Source organism: Anabas testudineus, chromosome 12, assembly GCF_900324465.2.
Source record: "Anabas testudineus chromosome 12, fAnaTes1.2, whole genome shotgun sequence".
Taxonomy (NCBI): Eukaryota; Metazoa; Chordata; class Actinopteri; order Anabantiformes; family Anabantidae; genus Anabas; species Anabas testudineus.
The window spans coordinates 2,439,274-2,460,663 of record NC_046621.1 but is presented as its reverse complement, the minus strand read 5'-3'; the positions used below and the strand labels follow the sequence as shown (position 1 = coordinate 2,460,663).

The 21,390-nt window shown below is 39.0% G+C and overlaps 2 protein-coding genes across 4 annotated transcripts; both read right to left on the bottom strand.

The window, feature by feature from the left end:
* Positions 1-63: 63 nt before the first annotated feature.
* On the bottom strand, positions 64-15,118 carry LOC113159018 (M-phase phosphoprotein 9). 2 transcript variants are annotated; one of them, XM_026355470.1, is made up of 24 exons: positions 15,028-15,118; positions 13,287-13,549; positions 12,906-13,053; positions 11,310-11,399; positions 10,717-11,222; positions 10,078-10,240; positions 9,850-9,922; positions 9,493-9,596; positions 8,995-9,111; positions 8,438-8,910; positions 8,159-8,308; positions 7,887-7,974; positions 7,345-7,560; positions 6,909-6,956; positions 6,712-6,776; positions 4,788-4,889; positions 4,216-4,449; positions 3,946-4,127; positions 3,428-3,694; positions 3,020-3,140; positions 2,532-2,623; positions 1,988-2,187; positions 1,539-1,607; positions 64-974 (listed from the first exon to the last, which is right to left on the bottom strand). In XM_026355470.1, exons 2-24 carry the CDS (start codon positions 13,511-13,513, stop codon positions 873-875), a joined length of 3,837 nt encoding a protein of 1,278 aa, XP_026211255.1. In that variant the 5' UTR covers positions 13,514-13,549; positions 15,028-15,118; the 3' UTR covers positions 64-872. The 2 variants fall into 2 exon arrangements, with proteins under 2 accessions (XP_026211255.1, XP_026211256.1); XM_026355471.1 differs by having other exon boundaries at positions 3,970-4,127.
* A 3,056-nt stretch (positions 15,119-18,174) lies between these two features.
* LOC113158122 (cyclin-dependent kinase 2-associated protein 1) lies at positions 18,175-21,314 on the bottom strand. 2 transcript variants are annotated; one of them, XM_026353825.1, is made up of 4 exons: positions 21,176-21,314; positions 19,187-19,287; positions 18,488-18,614; positions 18,175-18,384 (listed from the first exon to the last, which is right to left on the bottom strand). In XM_026353825.1, exons 1-4 carry the CDS (start codon positions 21,201-21,203, stop codon positions 18,317-18,319), a joined length of 324 nt encoding a protein of 107 aa, XP_026209610.1. In that variant the 5' UTR covers positions 21,204-21,314; the 3' UTR covers positions 18,175-18,316. The 2 variants fall into 2 exon arrangements, with proteins under 2 accessions (XP_026209610.1, XP_026209609.1); XM_026353824.1 differs by lacking the exon at positions 21,176-21,314 and adding an exon at positions 20,514-20,763.
* Positions 21,315-21,390: the final 76 nt, after the last annotated feature.

Genomic DNA, 21,390 nt, shown 5'->3' with positions numbered 1-21,390 from the left:
AAGCTGGATTAGGTAAAGGACAGTGTGTTCTGACAAGGCAGAAAAGATGAACAATACTTCCAGTCATATAAATCTTCTTTTATTGTGCAACAACAATATTATAGCTCCAGTGAAGCTCATGTCATTGTAGGAAAACTGCATGGCAAAGGAAGGAGTGCAGGACACGTCATGCACAAGCATCGAGGATTTGACCCTGTGTGAAAATGTGTGTCTCTACTGAAAAGATGTGCTGGTTTGGCTTTTACAAGTGGTTCTCGTAACAAATTTGGAAAATTAAGCAAATAAAGTGACAGGTAGATCTGGAAAATAAACATAACAAGAAAAAAAGGCGATTTGATTCAAGTAAACACGTTTCCTTCAAGTTCAATAATTTGGCCCAAAACAAAGAGAAAAACATGTAAAATGCACCAAAATCAAAACCTCTGAAGTATAAAAACATTCAATAAATACATTTGATGCCATGTCTAATGGAAAATGTCTTTTTTTCCATAAACATCAGAACAAAAATGGCAGTGATATTTCCCCAAGTGGATGAATGTCTGCTGGGAAGTCCCACACGTTAACACTGAAACACAGTTCATTTAAAAATCTACACCTGAATATGGCAAGTAAAACCTATCATAGTAATATTTTTGTGACTAAAAAAGTAAACGACTTTACAAATCTGTGTATTACTAAAAATATACTCCAAAAATTGCAATATCTTTCAGACATATAAAAAATATCCCAGAGTAGTAAGGAACATGTATAAAAAAGATGCTGTGGAGTTGCTGTACAGATGAGTTTATGGCACAGAGACAGACTGAAGGACAATCAGTGCTGTGTATAAAACCAAGACACTATGCTGAAAAAATGTAGAAGGACAGACATTGCTATATGTTGGCAGAGGAGCGGAGGACGTGGAATCTCTTCAGAGTCATGCGCAGGGATCCCAGCTCACGATTCAGCCTCTCCAGACGGTTCTCTAAGGCCACCTGAGCAGAACATTAATATATAAAATATAAATGCATCATCATGTCTTCCAGTCATCCCTAACAAAGCATGGGGCTGTCTGAAGTCTGACCGACAGAAAAAAAAATGACATGAGCACAAGAAAAAGGTAAGAAATTCCCTTTTTGTTGTGTATGTGTCCGTGTTAAGAACATGAAGCAGATTTTGCTGTGATATTAGCATCTTTTAGTGGTTTTATTGTTGGATCTGTGAGGTTCAGTACAGTTTGTCACAGTCATTTCAAAACTTATTGAGAACTGAAGGAAAGCAGCACTTCATGTTACTTTTCCTATCTGAATGACTTTATTGATCCCTGTGGGGAAATTCAGGATACACCGATGTAAGTGTATCTAAGATGTTTTCAGGCGTTGAGACAACTTGGTGTTAAAATATGTAAAATACAATAAGTAAAGTGTCAGACACTGTGAGTCCAAACAACAAACACACTGAACTTAAATTTTAAAACAAAGAATCAAATATAAAAAGCCAAACATGGGGAAATTACATAAAGCACAATCAATAATTGAATGATTTTCCTGGTGTCTTACCTCATCTAACCTGGTCTGCAGACTCACTCTACCGCCCCCTCCAGGCATCCGGCTCAAAGCCGCCTCAATCTGCATCCCAACAACACACACACCAAAAATAATAATGTTGATGAGACAACCTGTAGACGAGCAGCTCAAACACTTTGACTGGACCGGATTAGATTAGTCAGCTGAGAAATGTGATGTCCCAACACGAGCAGGACAGAGGGTGAGGGGGGCGTGGATATGAACTTTCTAAAAATAGAAGTCAATGAGGAGTGGCTTAAAAACGGTGAGCTCCATGTTATATAAGAGGTCAGGTGGGGATTAGAGTTGTTCTGCTGAAGCCTCTTTAAGCAGAGCCAGTGTGCCACTTCATCTGCTGAGTTCATGAAAAACGTCTGGTTGACAAGTGGAAACAACGGGTGTGATGTGATGAGCTGAGAGCGTCCTTCACATAAAACACCCACCTGCAGTTTCTCCTGCGTCAGCTCGTCAAACAGCTTCTCGGCCTCAGCCAGTGAGTTGAGTTTGTCAAGGAAAAGGGGGGCAGAGTCCTCGTAGGAGTCCCGCAGGTCAGGTCTGCTAGAGGCTCCCTGTGCCTCCCAGCCCAGCTGGGAGTTTCTGTCAGGCGCGTTCATGGGACCAGAAGACTCTGTCTGCTGAACGTCTGAGGGAGAGGAACAGGAATTAAATTAACAATCAACTTTTAAAAGTGAGAAAATAAACATGTTGAGGAAGTCCTGTTCATAGTGAAAAATGGATTGAAAAGTCTACCTGGGGGAAATCAGGCTTTTCTCATCCCCTACCCAGATTACAAAAAAACAGGTTTCCAGTTTACAAGACAGTTAAGAAAACAGCCGACACTTAAACTCTATCTATCCTAAAGCTGAGATTTTAAACAAAAGAACCCCAAATAAAAGTTCAACAATAAAGGTTTAAAAAGTTTTTCAAAAACTATTGTTATACTTTTCCTCTTTACTAGATTAACAAATATCTTTCCATATCAGTTACCATCTTCTCTGTCTGCTGACATAAACTGGAGTCTCTTTCTGGGACTGCTGCTGTGGAACGAGTGTCGTCTCTGGTCAACTTGTCCGTCCGACCTTACACACAAAAAGATGTTTTAGACATTTTAGTCATAATCAGTGTTAAATCATTACTGACATTAATACACTTCATATAGTTGCTGTGTATTTATCCTCCTAAAAGTAATTTTACCACTTGCTCTGAGACTTTAAAAAAACAAATCTTATAGGAAACAGATTGAGATGCAAAATCAGCAGTTTTAGGCCACAACAATCCCCAAAACAGTCCACGAAATCCTGTAAACACTGATTTATGCTCCATACTCACTCTTTTCGACTGAACGTAGTCATAATCTGTGTGGATTTATAAAGACCTATATAATAATTCACACACTTATTAAAGCCTTACTTTAATTTTTCATGCAGCTGACAGACCACTAATGCTACTACACCTTTATACCCCTACACTCTCACCTTCTGAGCAAGTGTTCCTCTCTTGGCATCATGTGACCGAAAGCAGTGGAGTAGTTCTCAGTGGGGCAGCGTTTAGGGCTGGACCTCGTAGACATAGGCAAGAGTAAAGTTTCTCTCTTTGCTGCATGAAAGAAAACGGTTCACTCTTAATTAATTTAATTTAATACACCAACACAACATTAATTAAAAACCACATCCTCCAGAGAGGTTTCATAAAATCAAGAAAGATGAGAGCTATGTTTTTACATAGTACAATTAATCTGACAGTTTTATCTGACAGTTGCAATTAATCAATGAATAAATTACATATCATTATGGTGTAATAATGTTAATTAATGTTAAGGAGGTAAATACTTTAAGAATAAATTAACTAACTAAGTAACTAACTTCACCATAAGCTGTACGTACTGGGTGTAGCTGTGGGTATGGTTCGATGAACTGGAGGAGGCAGTGAGGAGGACCTGTGGCCCTCTGGAGACAGACTCCTCTGATTCCTCAGCAGAGCTGGGGCTCTCTCTGCTCCAGCGCAGCTTTTCGTTCCTCCTCCTCCTGGGTCTGCTCCAGCTCCTCCGTGTTTAACCACATCCCTGTCTGTCTGAAGCCCGACTCGCTCCTGAATCAGTTCCTTGTGTCTCCGCTCCACCAAACCCACTGTGGTCCTCTGGCTGCCGATCCCTGCAAAGAAACAACACGTAAGATTCTGTGTTACATGCAGCATGATCATTGTGTGAGCTGTAATTAGGGGGTTTGATCTGTCTGTAATGAAATAACAAAAATATTCAGTACGAGAACAGGATGATGTAACAGAAGTCACAGTGTGTCTAAAGACAGACAAATTGTAAATCAAGTGTAAAGTTTAGGGAAAGACGATAGATACGAGTTTTAAATACATTGACTGAAGTCTCCTGAGTGAATGTGAGTCATACTGTGGCTGGTGGAGATGTTCTTACAGGGGGCCCGGCTCTCTGTGGCTCTGGTCTCCTCCAGCTCTATCAGGGCTCTCATCACGGGCGTCAGAGCGCAGGATCCATCTCTCCGACTGGTCTCCCGCTGGTTCTGGTCCTGGTGTCGGGGCTGAGACTGTTCAGACTCTGGAGGAGACGCACACCTGCAGGACAGAATTTCAGTAATTCATTTCTTACAATCTTTACCAACTAGAGGAAATATCCACAATTGTTAAAAAACACAAAACCTACCTCCAGCTCCCACCATTGGAAGAAGTGTCTACAGAGCTTCCAGCTCCTGATGACTGATCGTTAAATGTATACGGTGACTTCCTGTGGAGACTTGATTGGTTAGTTTGAGGGAACGTTGACTTTCTGCCACTGCTCAGCTGGTCAGATGGAGGACAAGGTGACTTCCTGCGGGTGACGTCTGGCTCTATCTTGCCTTTACTTGGTGACAGCAACAGGTCAGGATGATGGAAAAGACTGTGGACATGTTAAAAAGAAATTAAATAACTAACAGGGATCAGTATGACTACTGAAACAAACTTTCAAGCTACTGTATGTAGAATATCTTGGCTATTAGAGCTTCTTTGAAATTATTCTGATTGCACAGGTATTTGTAAGAATCGGTGTGTTAGATGGAGGTAACCTGTATGCTATCTATTAATTTGTATTTAATTAGAATATAATTTAAATATAAATTAATGATTGCATGTAAATATGATTCCTCATGAGCCTCTATCTCAAAATGAGAAAGACCCCCATAACTTAAAATAAGACTTTTAAAAAAGATTCCCTGCTTTAATTAGCTATGTCCTCACCCAGCCCCAGAAGGTTGTGTGCTGCTGTGGGAAGCATAACGTGCTCGGGCCTGGTTCTCGTGCTCCAGCTGCTTCACCTGAGACTCCAGCTTGGAGATTACTCTGAGGGGACGGACAGAGACACAAATCAAATCAAAGACATGTGCTACATAACGCTTAATGATTGTTAAAGTGATCGTTTTCATCACTACAAGCTGAATTACTAATGGGGTTTTCTGCATTTTGTGCTGAAGCTTTAATAAATGAGCATCATGAGCACAAAAGCCCTTGTTCTTATAGTGAATACAGTAATTAATTTAAATAACATTCATTAAATCTAAATGTTTTAGATTTTATTTCAACAGCAAACAAGTACAGAATGGTGGAGACGTCACAGAATACCAGAGAGTAGTGGACAGTTTTGTTGACTGGTGTGGACTCAACCATCTTCAACTAAACATCAGAAAAACAAAAGAGCTGGTGATGGACTTGGTGGACCTGGAAATCCTGTCACTCGTCTCTCTATACAGGGGGAGAAGGTGGACGTCGTATGGACAACAAAGAACTCAGCAGCACTGTACAAAAAGGCTCAAAGCCAGATATACTTTCTGAAGAGGCTCAGGTCCTTCAGCGTCTGCAGCACCATGCTGATGATGTTCTATAAGTCTGTGATTCCAGTGTCATCTTCTATGTTGTGGTCTGAAGGGGCTGCAACATGAAGGTGTCAGACACTAACAGACTAAACAAACTGATCAGGAGGGCTGGTTCTGTTCTGGGGGTGGAGCTGGGCCCTCTACATGTTGTAGCTGAGAGGAGGATGCTGTCCAAACTCCTCTCAATCCTGGACAATCCCTCCCACCCAACCTTCTGTAAGGGAAGGTGGAACTGACAGTTTCTTGTTTGTTGTTTTGTTCTCCTACTCTGCTCAGAGGAAAGTTCTAATGTGTTTTCTATATTTTCCCACTTTCTCTGTCTCTGATTTTCCTGTGCATTCAATTAATTAGTAATATTTAAGGTTAACAACAAATAGCTAATCTTTAGTTAGCTTGTTCTCTGGATCTCTACGTCTTTTTCCATAGCTGGCCTGTTTATTTGCATCTAATCCTGCTAAGACACTAATATTGATCCTTTACGAGCTGCAGTTTGAACTCTGTCTATGAATTTGCTGAATTTAGCAGACAGACTTTATCAGTGTGAAGTCTATGCGCTGCTTCCATTGGTGCCAATTTGCAGTCAAAGCTGAAACTGCACAGGAAAATTGCTGTGCAGTGTCAGCCAACACTATTATCTATTTTGGCTCAGACAACATCATTAGACTCTATTGATCAATCCTTTCTTTTCCATCTCTCCACTGTCAACCACTCTTCACTTCAGCTCTTTTGCAAAACTGCTGCTGCAGCCAGAGACAATGTGGCAGCGATAAGCCTGATGCTAATAATGAAACACAGCTACACTGCTACTGTATGAGTGCAAATACAAGAATACAAGAACTCAAAACACACAACAACACAACATAGGCTTAGAACTAAAAATTTGGTTTGGTTTGACTGATCATTTATATTTGGAGAAATAAATTTACCCCTATTGCTGAGAGTTAGACAACAAGTGCAGTAACATTACAAACAATGACAACTGAAACTGAGCAGATCATGTTAGTGTTACATAATGCAATGCAGAAAAGAGAGAAGAGTCTCTACAACCCCTGAACCAGCCGAAAAAGGGTGAATTTACTGTGCTTTTACATAGAAGGAAATGTGGCACTACTAAGTTGACCAATCACAGTTTTTGCTGCCCGTGTCGCCATGACATGTAGTTTCAGTTTGTACCTGAAGTTTAGCAAAAAGGCAAATAGCTGCGATGCTGAGTATAAACATGATTACATTCACAAGATCGTATCAAAAGCTCTGACCCTTGTTACTGTTGGTCTTGTGTTGCATCCACTCACCTCTTTAATTCTGATATCTGATCGTTGGCATCAACGAGCTTGTTCTCTGTTGACACCAGGTTGTTCTGATATAAAAAAAAAAGCATGAGGCTGAATGAAGACATGAGAATTATATATATATATATATATAATTAATATATACAGAATTATATATGACCACGTTTTAATGTTTTAAATTCTAGTTAGGAAACTATTACCTTCATTCCTTCATGCTCCTTCATCAGAGAGTCATATTGTTCAAGCAGCTGAGGAAACAAAACATAGAATGAACTGGGAAATTACACTTAGTCAGTCACTGGTGATGTCTATTAGGCACAAATGGCACCATGGACTCTTTCGGTCTCACAGTAAGTAAATTACAAGATGTAAATCAGTCAGGTCTGGCTAATACCCAATCCTATTAATAAAAGTAATTAAATAAAAAAACACCTCCACAGGTGCATAATAAATCCCCAAGATAAAGAAAAACATATTTCACGATCCCATGACCTCACAGCAGGGAGACAAATTTGGTGAGGATTAACAGTATCTACCTCGTCAAAGTAATATAGTTATAGTTCCTGTGCAAAAAAACAGACTTAAGGTGGTGATGATATGATTTGTTCTTATCTTATTCCACCCACTCAGACTCACATCTTGCAGCATCTTGTACTCTCTCTCCCTCCTGGCCTCCTTCTCATTTGCCTCCCTGCAGGCTTCCTGCGCCTCCTCCTCCAGCTGCCGCACGCGGGTCTTCAAACGCGCTGCCAGGGCGTCTTTCTCTTTGCCCGAGCGTTTGCTTTCTTCTAGTCGCTGCTGCAAGGTTTTCACAGTAGCTCCGGCTACAGCATAACGCTCTGGCCATTCTGCCTAACAAAGAAAAGTCACTTTAATATTAAGCAATGGAATAATGGGTGAATATTAAGTGAGCTGAGGTAAAATGAGAAATGTTTAAAAGTTTATGTCCATATAGTAACTAGTGTATTCAGGCTATGAAATATTTATCAATGAGCTTCATTAAATAGGAGCCATGCAAGTTTTCCAACTAAATTAATAACCTACAGAATGAACATGAGAAAATTCAAGAACAATTTGTAAAAGTAATTTTAAATATAATATTACTTTAAGTAGTATGTATACATACACACAAACTGCATTTCTAGATGAAAACAAACCAGTAAACTGAGGATCAATACCAGTTTTTTTCCCAGTGAGGTGTTTGTTGCCTCTAGTTCTTGAATGCGACTTGTGGCCTCAGCTAGAGCTTCTTCAAGATGCCTGCACCTGTCGATAAACAAAAATCACAATGGTACAAATTTAAAAAACTAAAATGAATCCAAAAAGAAGAAGACTTGTTCCAGAAGTCCTTCTGGACTTAATTTGAGCAGCAAAAATGCAATAAAGATTATATAAAACAATTAAAAAGAATAAAAACTCAATCAATAAATAATGTACGATAAATGCAAACCTCTCTGTGAGAGCCTGGTTGCTCTTTTCTAAATCCTGAGGCAGATCTCTGAGTTTGAGTTTGTCCCGCAGGATCTGGATCTCAGACTCATAATATGCTTTTAGATCAGCCACATGTCGAGAGTGTTTCTCTCTCAGGTTCTGCCTTAGTCTGAGAAAAAAAAGAGAAGAGGGTGAATTAAACAAGGCAAAAGATGATGATTGACTCCACTACTATCATGTAGACAAAACACAAATGGCCACTAGCTATCTCAGTATATGTCTACTCATGTTTACTCACAGAGAAAGGACAACGGGATCCTCTAGTGATGAAGCTCTCTCCATGTGTCGACTGGCTGCAGGCTGCAGAGTGACACCAGAACTTGAACAAGGTTTCAGGGTGCTGGTGTGAGTGTGACTTCCCTCCTCTTCACTGGCTAAGGGGACACTGACTTTATGTTGCTGGGTGGCTATGTGGGATGGCTGGGTGTTATCCTGGGAGGTAGACACAACTACCTGGGATGTGTTTCTCCACAAGCTTTGCAACTTGGCTGCTGAAGGTCCAACAGCTGAAACACTGGAGGTATCAGAGATGAGGTCCATATCACGAGGGTTGGGACTACCCTCCACCATGCTGTCGGGGGTCACTGTCCCTACTCTGTGGTACAGAAGGGGCTGAGTGGCGAATGAGGGGCTGCTGAAGTGAGAGGGTGAAGTAAAGCCAGAGGTCCGATCTGACTGCCGCATGTTACCTGCTGGGTCCAAGGTCAACATCTGAAGTAGAAAAAGGGGCAGTGTGGGTTAGAGGCCTCAGCCAGGGAGTAAACTGATTAATGATCAGTGAGTCATGTGATGTACCTGTGGCGATGAAGGACTGGATGTAACGGAGCCTTCCCAGTCTGAATGTTTGCCGTCTGTTCTTTGCCTGTTGTGGTAGATCTCTTTGAGAGACAGCCGAGGCTCCTGAGATGGAGTCTACAAGAGGAGGGGATAAGACATGTAGGTGGAAAGGAAACACAAACACGGCATAGTGTACATTTATTTGTATCCACACTAAAAGTTAACAAATGACTTAAAATCAAAGAGTTTGTTATGAGTGATCCTGCTCTGACACTAGTGAGCACAAAGACAACTTGTAGGAGACTGTGAGATGACACTGGTTTCTACAGTGGCATCATTTCTTGTCCTTTTAGCCTAAATGTCAGAAGAAGTTAAGTTAATGTTTTATTCCTATTTTTAACAATATGGATGGAAAATTATTATTATTATAACAGTTCAACCATTCATATTCACATGTACTGAATATAAATACTACTGCTCACAACGCTGTCACTAAACTGCAGTATTAATACTCACAAGACTCATGGAGGCCTCTTGCAGAAGGAGGTAAGCGTTGCTGTCAAAGTTGTCTGGTAGGGGGTGATACAGGTCATTCTCATTCAACCTCCAATAGGTGAGGCCTAAAACAGAGAGAACAGTGTATGAGATGTACTGATTATTCTATGTGATAATTGTATTAATTAATTATTATCTTTTGAGTTGTTAAACTGAGGCAACAACACCATCTTACTGTCACACATTGTAACTGCAACGAGACATCTTTCATAGAAACTTTAATATTCTGTATTATTTATTTTGTCACAGTAATTTTGCCCACGATTGCTTTGCACTGTCCAGGCCTTACTGCTGTGTGTTCTGTCAGTGAATTGTTACCTGATGCTTCAGACATCAGACTGTCACTTCTCTTCAGGGAGAAAGAACTGGACGTCGGCCCAGCCGGTCGATGCTAAAACCCAATAGAGATGAGTGGATTAGATTTAGAAGTAGGACAAACACAACAGAAAGGTGCATCACAAACAAAAACACAACACAATCAATTTAAACGATCCCTGCAAAATTTCTGCCCTAAAGCAGTAACTGTAACCAGGTATTAAGTTATACCTGGTCCTGGGAGTCTGCGCTCTCCAGGGGGATTGGTCTCTGGGATTCTCTGAGGCTGTGTGGCTCCTGGCACTCGGGGATATGTGATGGTGCTTGTCCTGCTTTGCTCTTCTTGGGCCTGAGTTTCTGCCTCTGCGCCCACGAGGTCAAAAGCTGGCTGGTGCTGGCAACAGAATAGATCTGGATGACTACAAATATAATTCCACAGAAACAACACTGACAAAATATAAGCAGTGTTTCTAAAGCTTTACCAAGTTAAAGACTTTTAGAACCAAGTATAATGCAGTTTAAAGCCTGTTGCACTGTTAACTATGGTATGACATTTTGATTAATTGTATTTTTTTACATTTATAGTTAGAGTAACCAGGTGAATCTGCATCTCTCCTTGGTTTTACACAGTTGTATAGTGAGTTTTGGCTCATTGTTTAGTGTCCAGACTACTGTTTTACTGTTTTGGTTCACTCTTACTGAATTCATTGATTTTGTTTTCATCTTCATCTTTATTACATCTCTAAAATCCCACTGTACCCTGTGCTAATTGATTGAGGGACTGCTCTATATACAGTAGATGGTGTATCAACCTTTAAAACCTGACTTAGGAGTTGTGGTTAATGTGTTTTAGAAAATACTCCCACATACCCAGAGTTTTGCTGCTGGTAGACTAATGGATCTGGTTTCTCTACTTCAAGACTCCTCTCATTGGAAAAATCCAGCTGGTTCCCAACCACAGTTGTTTCTGTGTCTTCCTGGAAGTTCGAGGACCAATGATGAGTCTCCCTTTCTCGACTACTACCCTCATCTTCTCCTGGAGACCCAGCAGCTTCCAGACCTGATTCCCAAGCAGACAGAGTCCCATAGCCACTGCTGAGCACTGTAGTTGCCCGCTCCTCCCCGTGGTTAACAGTGTCTGATCTGTGCAGTGGAGGTGAAGGGGAACTAAAAGGTGTGTGTGCAGGGGCTGCCAGGCTGTCATTGTCACTGGGCACATTTTTGAGAATTGTGCAGTCACTGGAGATAAGGGGGAAAATATAGTCCTTTGCGCTAGTGACAGTTTTGGTCACGGGAGTTGGAGAGAACTCTGTGTGTGGCTGGACCGCCTGGCGGTTCTGGAGCTGAACCAGGGCCTTAATTTCATCCTGAATCAACTTGGGGAAAAAACATAATTGTTTCACTGAATAAAGAAATATTCTAACCCAGCTCACATGGTCAGACATGATTAAATGCAGGCTTACCTGTATTTGGCACTGGTACTGTTCTTGCTGAGCAAGTATTTGCTCTTGGTATTGCTTCTCAACCAGCTGAAACAGGTGCAACCATCGGCCCTGTTGCAGAGCGTACAAAAGGGTAATGTAGTGTCATGAACCATCACCATTCACAGCAAAACATCACCGACAGTAAAACTGCTGTGGAGTAATCCTAAATGATTACATGAACTACCATACCACCTTAAATCATGCCCACACAACACCAGGTTATATGGAGAAATGAGGTTACTCGAGTAATCAAACAACACATTGTCATGAACCTGGTTATTATACATTTGTGCCTGCATGCAGTAGTTGAGTAGGTCCTATCTTATTTTGGAAGCTACACCTAATTAACATGCTTAAAGTTACTTCACTTGGATGTTTCACCTTCACTGTGCAGAGTCTCACACCAGGAGGCTGTTTTCTGTGCTCACCTTAAATCTCAGTTTCAAGGCCAAGATTCTGACAATCACAGTCAAGTGTGAAATTTACAAAGGTGTGGAAACCTGAACCCGTCCATCAGGGATATGAATGGGGATAACATGGATATTCAGTGAGGGAGGAGAGATTTTGCGTCCAGCAGTTAAAGCTTTTCACATTAACAATCTTCTAATATTCATACATTCTGTATTTCTAGGTCAGAGAAGGAGCAGCTACACTTTTTCTAACAGTAAATTAATGTTTGTGGCAGAAAAATACAACTTTCTGTCTTAAAACACATCTGGAGGGGATGTGTGACTGAGATTTTGTGTGAGTATGTTAGAAAGCTCACAGAGAAGTGTGAGAACACACTCTTCTTATTGCCAAATATTCAACTGTAAAACCCAACTTGACCAAACTTCCACAAGGGTCACCGGGATCCACATAATGTGAAGCTCAACATCTGCCCTTATCCACAAGGGGGCATGTGGAGCATTTACGAACATGCCTTCATGAAATCTAGTTGAGAGTTCAGGTTATTTTAATCCGCTATCTGGTTACGGTAGTCAGATTTCTCACTATTACTGCAGTAAGCTGAGAAAAGCTGGCTGATAAAATATTTAACAGTGTTATAATCTCACTCAACTGAACATATGCATGTTTGTGAAGGTGTGAGGGAGAAGTTGTGGATCCCTATAATTGTGAGACAAACTCCCTAAGAAGACAGATTGAGATGCAGATGCAACAACAGTCCTGCACCAATTTGACAATACAGTAATTTAAAGTTTCAAGAAGAGTGTTTTGGTCTTCAACCTAAAATTCTTCAAGCCTCAAAGGGTTTTTGTTTTGCAGCACATCACAATTGACGGTTCCCTGCAAATCACATCCTGTGTCTGAAACGATCAGCTGCACTGAGGTGCTGTGTGGGGTGTTGAGGTCTGTGTGTTTTGTCTTCCTGTCAGGAGTGATCCACACAAAAAAAATAAAAAATAAAAATGACGGCTCAAAAATAGAGAAGCAGCAGAACACAAGAACAACCGCCATAGCAGCTAGCCTTTACCTCACTTTAAACAACACCAGCTTGCACTTACTGCACTTACAATCACATCTGCACATTCTACAATAGCTATTGTCTTTTGTGCTCTGAGATCGTTTGCCCACCTCACAGTCCTTCCAGATCTCAGGGTCTGTCTCCCCACTGCTCTGGATCTCCTGCACCAAGGCCCTTAGGGTCTCAAGAGAGCTTGGGTTGATAAATGGGAGGTTCTTTTCTTGTTCAAATGCTTCATCTGTGCTCAGACACAGACTCCTGTAACAGAAGCATAATACATAAAACTACATCCTCTACCAAAGTTTGATAAAGTAAGATACACGGTTCTCCAGCCAGGATCAAATATCAGATTGGGCTGCACAGCATGGTGGATGCTACAAATATATATATATAACGAATTGGTTAAACTTGGAACAGGTAAATAAGCCAAACATTAATGAATTGTGTCTTTTTAGTTTCTATGTGCAGTTATGTGTTTAATGTTACTGCACCTGATCTTGTTGCATGCTGGTGTGATGTCAACAGGTCTGCTCTCCACAGCACCTCCTGTTGTTTTGGAGGTTGTGTGTCTCTCCTCTGAGACGGCCAGCCCCGAGGCTGATGTCCCCTCAGAGGACACCAAAGAGGTCTCACTCTCCTTACCCCCATCCCCGACATGGCAATGGCTCAAAGCCCCCGAGCTGGACACATCCTCAGAGATACTGTCATCTGTGGACATGTTTATGGGCCCATGCAGAGGGGGACAGTCTGACAGCTACAGACCAAAAGAGAGAGGAAACAAGAAGCAGTCAGCAGTGCTGCAAGGTAATGTTTACTCAAATGCTGTAAAAAAGTGTACTTTTTACTGCAGTACATTTATCTCATGGCTTTAGTTACTTTTAAAAAAGATAGGATTTATTGTAAAAATTCATGAAACTACTGGTTTATAAAATATTAAACAGTAGCTTCACTTTGTGCATTTGGGAATTGTGCTCAAGCATTTTTTTTATGTTTTACAAAACAAACAAAAAATGGAACATTTTAAATTGGTCTGCAACTAAACCTTATGTAAAATAGTGTCACCTGAAACAACTACAAGAGGTGCTTAAATATTAATGCATGAGTAATAATCTAATATAATATACATTGTATGATCACATACTCAATATGCTCAAAAGAGGCAATTTTCTCTATTGACTACTTTTGAAGTACATTTTCACAGTTTAAGTAGCAGTTTTAAGGCAGGTATTTTACTTGTAGTACAGCATTTATACAGTGTAGTACTCATATTTAAATTTAAATAAAAGTGGTAGATACTTCATCTACTACTGGTAATCAGACACAGTTCTCCCCTATTAAAACTTTAAATCACCCTTGTTCTCCAGTTGTGGAAATCTATTGTAAACACCTGTCAAAGCCAAAGAAAACCATTGATATGCTTTCAAATATCAATTCTCACTGTTTAATAAATACCTATTAGAATGTTGGATCAAACTTCACATTTGACAGGTAAGGTAGTCAATTTTCAATATTTAAGTATTATATTATTATATTAATTAATTAACCCGGAGAAGCTAAAGATTGTTAAAAATAATATTTCAAATTTGTCACATTTATGATCTACATGTGATTGTCACCACACTGAGCTGTCGACAAAACAGAAACAAACAGAAACAGAGATGTTCAAGCTAGTGTGACAGTGTTACGCATTAGCATCCACTTCTCTCTACAGTCCTAGCCCGTTTGTCATGACCTGTGTTCACAGTGTGTTAGAGCTTGAAAATATAAACACAATCTACACCTGGGCAGTGCAAGTTTGATTGAATGAATAGCTGGTTAGCTTAAGTTAGCCAACAACAACACAATCAACACAGGACAGACAGATAGCATTAGCTGCAGCGGTCAGGACAATTAAACAATACCAGCTAACAGTACATTAGCTGGTTTAGCTACGGTGTCACACAGCACTACTGATGCTGCAGACGGTTCAAGTTGCCCGTCAACTCCCGGGAGGCTGGGTCAGATAGCTGTCAAGCTAACGAGATAACTACAGCAACCACTGACAGGAAATGCTAATGGTTAGCTAACCATAGCTAGCTAACGTTAAGTTGTGCTAACTTGGTTTATTACACGTTTGTAAGCAGCGCGTAGGCAAAGCAGGAGGCGCGGGAGGGACTATAACGCAGTAACAAACACTTTGGAGCAGAAGCAGGATACGCACAGAGAGTGTACATCAAACAATAACGAACCTACCCGTTTATTTGTGTCTTTATTTCGTCCATATTTCTCTGTGAGTAGACAAGTTGGCTAGCTGGTTGCTGGTTGCTAGTTGCTGGTTGCTGGTTGCTGGTTGGCTACTGCACTGCAGAGATCGCTGGCTGCTGTAACGTTCGCAGACTGCGACGCTATTGGTCAAAACGCGATTAAAATACAGCGCTCTGATTGGTCAACACTTTCACTCTGTGTTCCTATTGGTTGCTTTGGCAAAGAGGCGTACACATGTGTTGGGACAAAAACTGACAGAAGAGAATTTTTTAAATATAAAATATATTAATATAAAAATAAATTAATATAAAAAATAAAATATATTAATATAAAAATATAAAATATATTAATATAAAAATATAAAATATATTAAAATAAAAATATAAAATAAATTAATATAAAAATATAAAATATATTAATATAAAAAAGAAAATAATAAAGAATAAATAAAAATTAATAATATATATAGAAATAAAAAAAAAATAAAAATGAAAAAATAAAATAGATTAATATAAAATATAAAAATATATAAAAAATGAATATAGTAATATAAAAATATAAATATATAGAAAATAAAATATAATATATATAAAAAAAAAAAATAAAAAAATAAACTATATAATATAAAAATATGAATATATTAATATAAAATATAAAAATAATATAAAATATATTAATATAAAAATATAAAATAAATTAATATAAAAATATAAAATATATTAATATAAAATATGAAAATATATTAATATAAAAATATGAAATATATTAATATAAAAATATAAAATATATATAAAATAAAAATATAATATATATAAAATAAAAATAAATTAATATAAAAATATAAAATATATTAATATAAAAATATAAAATATATTAATATAAAAATATAAAATATATTAAAATAAAAATATAAAATATATTAAAATAAAAATATAAAACTGACGTTCATAGAGGTATCTCTCTTTGGGTATTTAGGTTTTACTATATAATTAATATGGATTACCCACCTGCATGGAAATAAAGTAGTTAAAATTAGCTTCACCTGCAGTACTACTGATGTTTACTCAAGTATAGACTTAATAAGTAATTAGAACTCAGTAATATAATATATCATGCTGCATTAAGAGTAAAACACATATTTGAAATTACTTATTTACTGTAGCTTTGACTTTTTTTGATGAATAGCTGCTAATTGTAACAGAGCATTCTTTCACTGTGATAATTATACAGAAGTACGTAAGTACTCTCATTTGTTTCTCTGTATTCCCCCCGCTGCCAAAAACTATTGTCCACCTTTGCAGAACAGATTTAATGCCAAAAGTTTTTTGTACATCACTTTGAACAATATGTTTGTTATAACATTTTAGTTCATTTCTATACTGTACATACCCTTAACATGCACTCACCTAGCAGCTGTACAGATCGTCTCCATACAGGAGATTAGAAGCGACTGTAAATAGCCTACTGTACATCATGCCAAATTATTACAGGCATGAGTTGGACAACAGGCAGATGAAAATGCTGATGGCTAAAATGTACTATGCTACAGTTCACATTGGTTAAGACAGACTGCTGAACAGACCATAACTGCAGAGTACTTACAATCAGAGGCTACAGGAGTGTCTTGTAACCACAGCAGGAGCCAGAACATGAAATTCTGTCACGGTAATACCACCTTACATTACCCTCAGAGGTGGTAAGTAACTAAGTACATTTACTCAAGTACTGTACTTAAATAGAGTTTTGAGGTACTAGTACTACACTGGAGTTTCACTTCCATTCCATTTCAGTTCCTAGTTTTTGCAGAATTAGATTCTTATAGAAATCTATTTATAAAATGCTGATGTGTCTCCTGTCACTACACTAGTTGGTAAAAATTAGCACCACTTCCTGTTTTTGCTCCTCAGTCTGTAGGTAACAAATATTTTTACTATCATTTGAGAATTAGTCAAACAAATCTGGACTAGACTCAAAAGCAGGAAATTCAATATTGTTTAAAATACACTGTTTTCTTAGTGGCGTTCTTTTACTTTTGTATTAGTTAGAGGTTGTAGTGGAGTATTTTCCTGGGCAGTGCTGAGTTTGTGTACTTTAAAGCCACTATACGCTATAGGAAAGCACTAAAGACATTTAAAGTCACTGCTGAAAGTAGTCAGACCCCTTTAGTTTTTATTTTATATATATTTAGTTGCAGATGAATAAAAATGCAAATTTTGCCCATAAATCTAAACTTAATAACCATAAAGGCACATTGATCTTTTCATGAAATTTACAAAGAAATAATCAAAAAATAGCTCATGGTTCCTCACTGTACTCTTATCTGCATCCTATTTTTATGTAGTGATGTTTTCCTCGTTTTTAATCACACATTCTCTAAATTACGTGCACAGTGCTAGAACTTCAACATCTTCAGTTGCCATATTCGGTTTTTATGGTGTTTTCTGCTATTTTGTGCAACAACATTCCTCCTGTGGGGGCATTGAAAAGCTTTTCCTGAGGTCATGAATGTATAATACTGTGCAAAATGACAACCCAGTATGATTCATCCCCTGGGAACATGAATATCTGTGTAAATCTGATATCTGATATTTCCATGTGATCGAAGTGGTCAAGCAAACAATAGGATCATAGGCCTTCAATTAGCTGTTATAATATATCACTTAGCTCATCAGGGCTGGACGGAGAAAGCCTGAAACACAATGAATCACAAGGACAACCATATTGAAAATACAATTTATTACACTGAGTAATAAATACATACAAAGATGCAAGTAACAGCATTTTCCTTTTTTTTTTTTTTTATACCAAAACCGACCTTAACACGAATGAACCGGTGCATTTGGCACATGTCCGTCCCTCACTCACCCAGTCATGTGTGATATAAGGGTCTGAAAAACAGACCAAATACTATCAAAAAGAATCGTCTCCATCTACCCCTGTACAAGCCATGCAGTGTCTAGAATTAACCCACGGGCCCGTTCGCATGCATAAACCAATGTTTTAAATATGAAGTCAAAACTAAGATCCCAAAAGTGGGGCATAAAAACACATGATATCCTCTCATTTGAATTCCAATAACCAACACATGATTGAAATGATCCTCCAGAACTCCCAGGAGTGATGATTTTTTCCTCTCTCTCTCTCTCTCTCTACAAGCTTGGTTTCCCCATCCTTTGTTCATTTACTTCCTCCTCTCAAAGGAAATGCCATGCAAGTTATTTTTTTCATGAGAAGCACACGGTTAGTTCTTCTTGCAGGGAGGAATGTGTGTTGGTAGCTAGGACCTTGCGTTTCTCTCCGTCTCAGCCAAGCACTCGCGCACAAGCCCTCTGGCATGGATTATTCCTTTGACAGAAGACAAATACACATTGGATGAGCAAAGATTGAGTTACCCACAGTTTTAGCTACTGTGGATGTTCTACACTTAAACGTCAGGGTTTACAATTACCTCTTTTCAGTCTCTCCATTGCACTCTTACTTCCAGCATATGTGGGCCTGATCTCCTTTCCAAGCTCTTCTATGATGGCCAGCAGCTCTGCATATTTGTTCTGAGGCACTTGGCTACCGGTAGAGCCCTGAAGATAGAGCAAACACAGAAAGATAAGCCAGGTTCAACACATGACATGGTTTCTTTTTCTGTAAGAAGAAGGCAGTCTTTCATCAATCAGCCATCACAGTAGGAATAAATTCTTTAACAATAATCACAAGCAAACACTAATACAGCACTTAGAGGCTTTGTACTGTTGCAGAATATCCACTATGGGCCTAGATTTTAATACAAGTGTGTGTGAAATCAAGAAAACTTCACATTATAATGAATTCAGGTATCATTGCTACTATAAAAAAGGGAGTGTACACACTGATAGAAAGGAATTATACAAAGTCTGGTGCATTATTAAAGCACCAAGGCTGTTTAAACCTCTCCTCCAGACATATTTAAGTTATATAAATACTCTGCTTTGAATCATAATTTATGTCTACTTTGGTAATAATCTGTAGTAAGAGTACAACTTCTTTATTTAGTATTGTATTCAATTTATTTGCATGAGGTATTTCTGCCTCATTTGAAAGCATTGTTCAATTCTTGTGTCTTTTAGGAGAATTTCAAACTGAAATGTCTGTGTCAATCAGATTTAATTGTAGATACCTGTGAGAATCCCAGAGAAGGAGGTCCATAGTCACTGAGAAGAGGTCTGTAGGACTGCAACGTGGCCAAGTTCGCTGCTGAGGGAGACTGGAGGTTTCCAACTGTCAACAGATCAGATCAGTCAATAAGAGGCACGTCTACAGCACGTCAGTGTTTACAGTGATCGTCTGTAACTAACGATTCACATCCTTATCGATTCATATTTAGTGAACAGAACTTTAGAGAGGTCACATCTTTTAATTGATTCTTTATGTTTAAATGCAGATAATTATATCAATTACACTTAAATCTATTTCACTTTTCATGTAAACTTAAATTCATGGTGAAAAATAACCAAATACATTTATGATGGTGACTCTTAAGAGTAGCAATACTATGAGATTAAAAGTGTAAAGTCTAAATATAAAAGTATAAAAGTCCCAATACTGTGAGAATAAAGTCAGAACATTATGTGAATATAACACTTTTAAGAATAAAGTGAGGATTTAAAGTCAAAATATTCCAAGAATAAAATACATTGTGGATATGATGGAGAATAAAGTTAGAATACTGCAGCAATAAACTAAGAAAATTAAACTAATCTGAGACATTAACTATATTTGTCCCAGTTCAGACAAATGAACCCCAACAGTGACCCCACCTTTGACAGAGCTGCATAAAGACAAACATTATGATTTTATTCTCCGGAAACTAAAATACTCTGAGCTGAATCTCACAGAGCTGCTGCTTTAACCTCGACTCTAATCCCACATCACGTTTTCTGGCTTTAAACGTTTGAATTGTGACACATTAAGTCGCCGACTCCCCGGTGAAAGCACCGACTCTCGGCGGGTTGTGTCCCCCGCAGTGAGCGCTCCCCTGCCGCCCTGTGCAGCTGTAATAATGCGCCTCCAACACGAGATGTCCTCGAAGAGTCATCAAAAAATTCAGAGCAGATCAATCAGCAGCTCCGACCGAGGAGCATCATGGAGGAAACGGAACAAGGCTGGCTCAAGAAGACAGAAGTGATACATTTTTGTCACCGTGTAACGGCGTCCACCCGGCGGGACCAGGACCCCGGACGACGGAGAACCGAGCCTCGGAACCGTCTCCTTGCCGTTCCACATCCCGAGCGTCTTTGTGCGCCGCCTGATCTCACGGATGGCGCTCTTTTACATTAGTAATAATGGCGGATATGAATTAGCCTAGCTCCCAGGATCTGACCCTATATATATAACTGGACAAAAACTACAGACACGGTCTTTCTCCAGGTATTCTCCGAGATCCGGAATTTAACACTCGATTTAACGCACGGATACTTGGGTTTTCTCCCACGTTTTCTCCTTACCCTGGTTCCCAGAAGTTCCCGGAATGTGCTGATGGACATTGGGTTTATAAGACATTCCCAAAGACATTGTAAATTAAAGAAATAAAAATGACCCGAAATTCAGTGAAGCGTCTGTCTCTCACTTTTTGTTTACAACAGCGGCACCGGCAAATATGGCCGTCACTTTCTATTGACACCCACTGTGTCTCCAACACTGCAACTGGAGCGATGCGGGTTATCAAAGAAATCATTAGCACACGAAAACATTTAAACGGGATTTTCTGCCATGAAGCGCTGAATTTGACGCACGGCCGCACTCGCTTTGACGCACATTTAACTCGTTCCGGACACATTTTTGACAAAGTCGACTTCTAACTGCACTTTATTAGACTTTTGCAGAGGAAAAGTCCATTTTTAAAAAGCACTTTGGGCACATGTGAACCGCTTTCTCGTGCATTTTAAAGCGTCTTTCTACATTTTTACGCCACATTAACAAAAAGAAACTGAGGTTACAAATTACAATTTATACACATATACAGATAAATACGGTTTCTGAATGGAGACGTCTCTGGAAGTCACAGTTTGCATTGTTTAGAGTTTGAGTTTGGTTAAATGCTTTTTGTTTCATTCAGGTTTGAACAGTTTTCCTCTAAAACACAGAACAAAAGCTGCTTTGCTGATACCTGTCTTTGTCTGTGGGGGCGCATCCATTGCTTCCTGTGCAGATGTTGCATTAACAAACACTACTGATAATAGAAAGATAAATCACAAAGACTGATCCTGGTAATAATTATTTTCCACACATGTGGCTGCAGACTTGCTCTTCTTCCATTCACATGTGATCAGCAGGAGTCGGCTAAACTCTTTATAAGCTCTCAGCCACATGGTTGGACACACA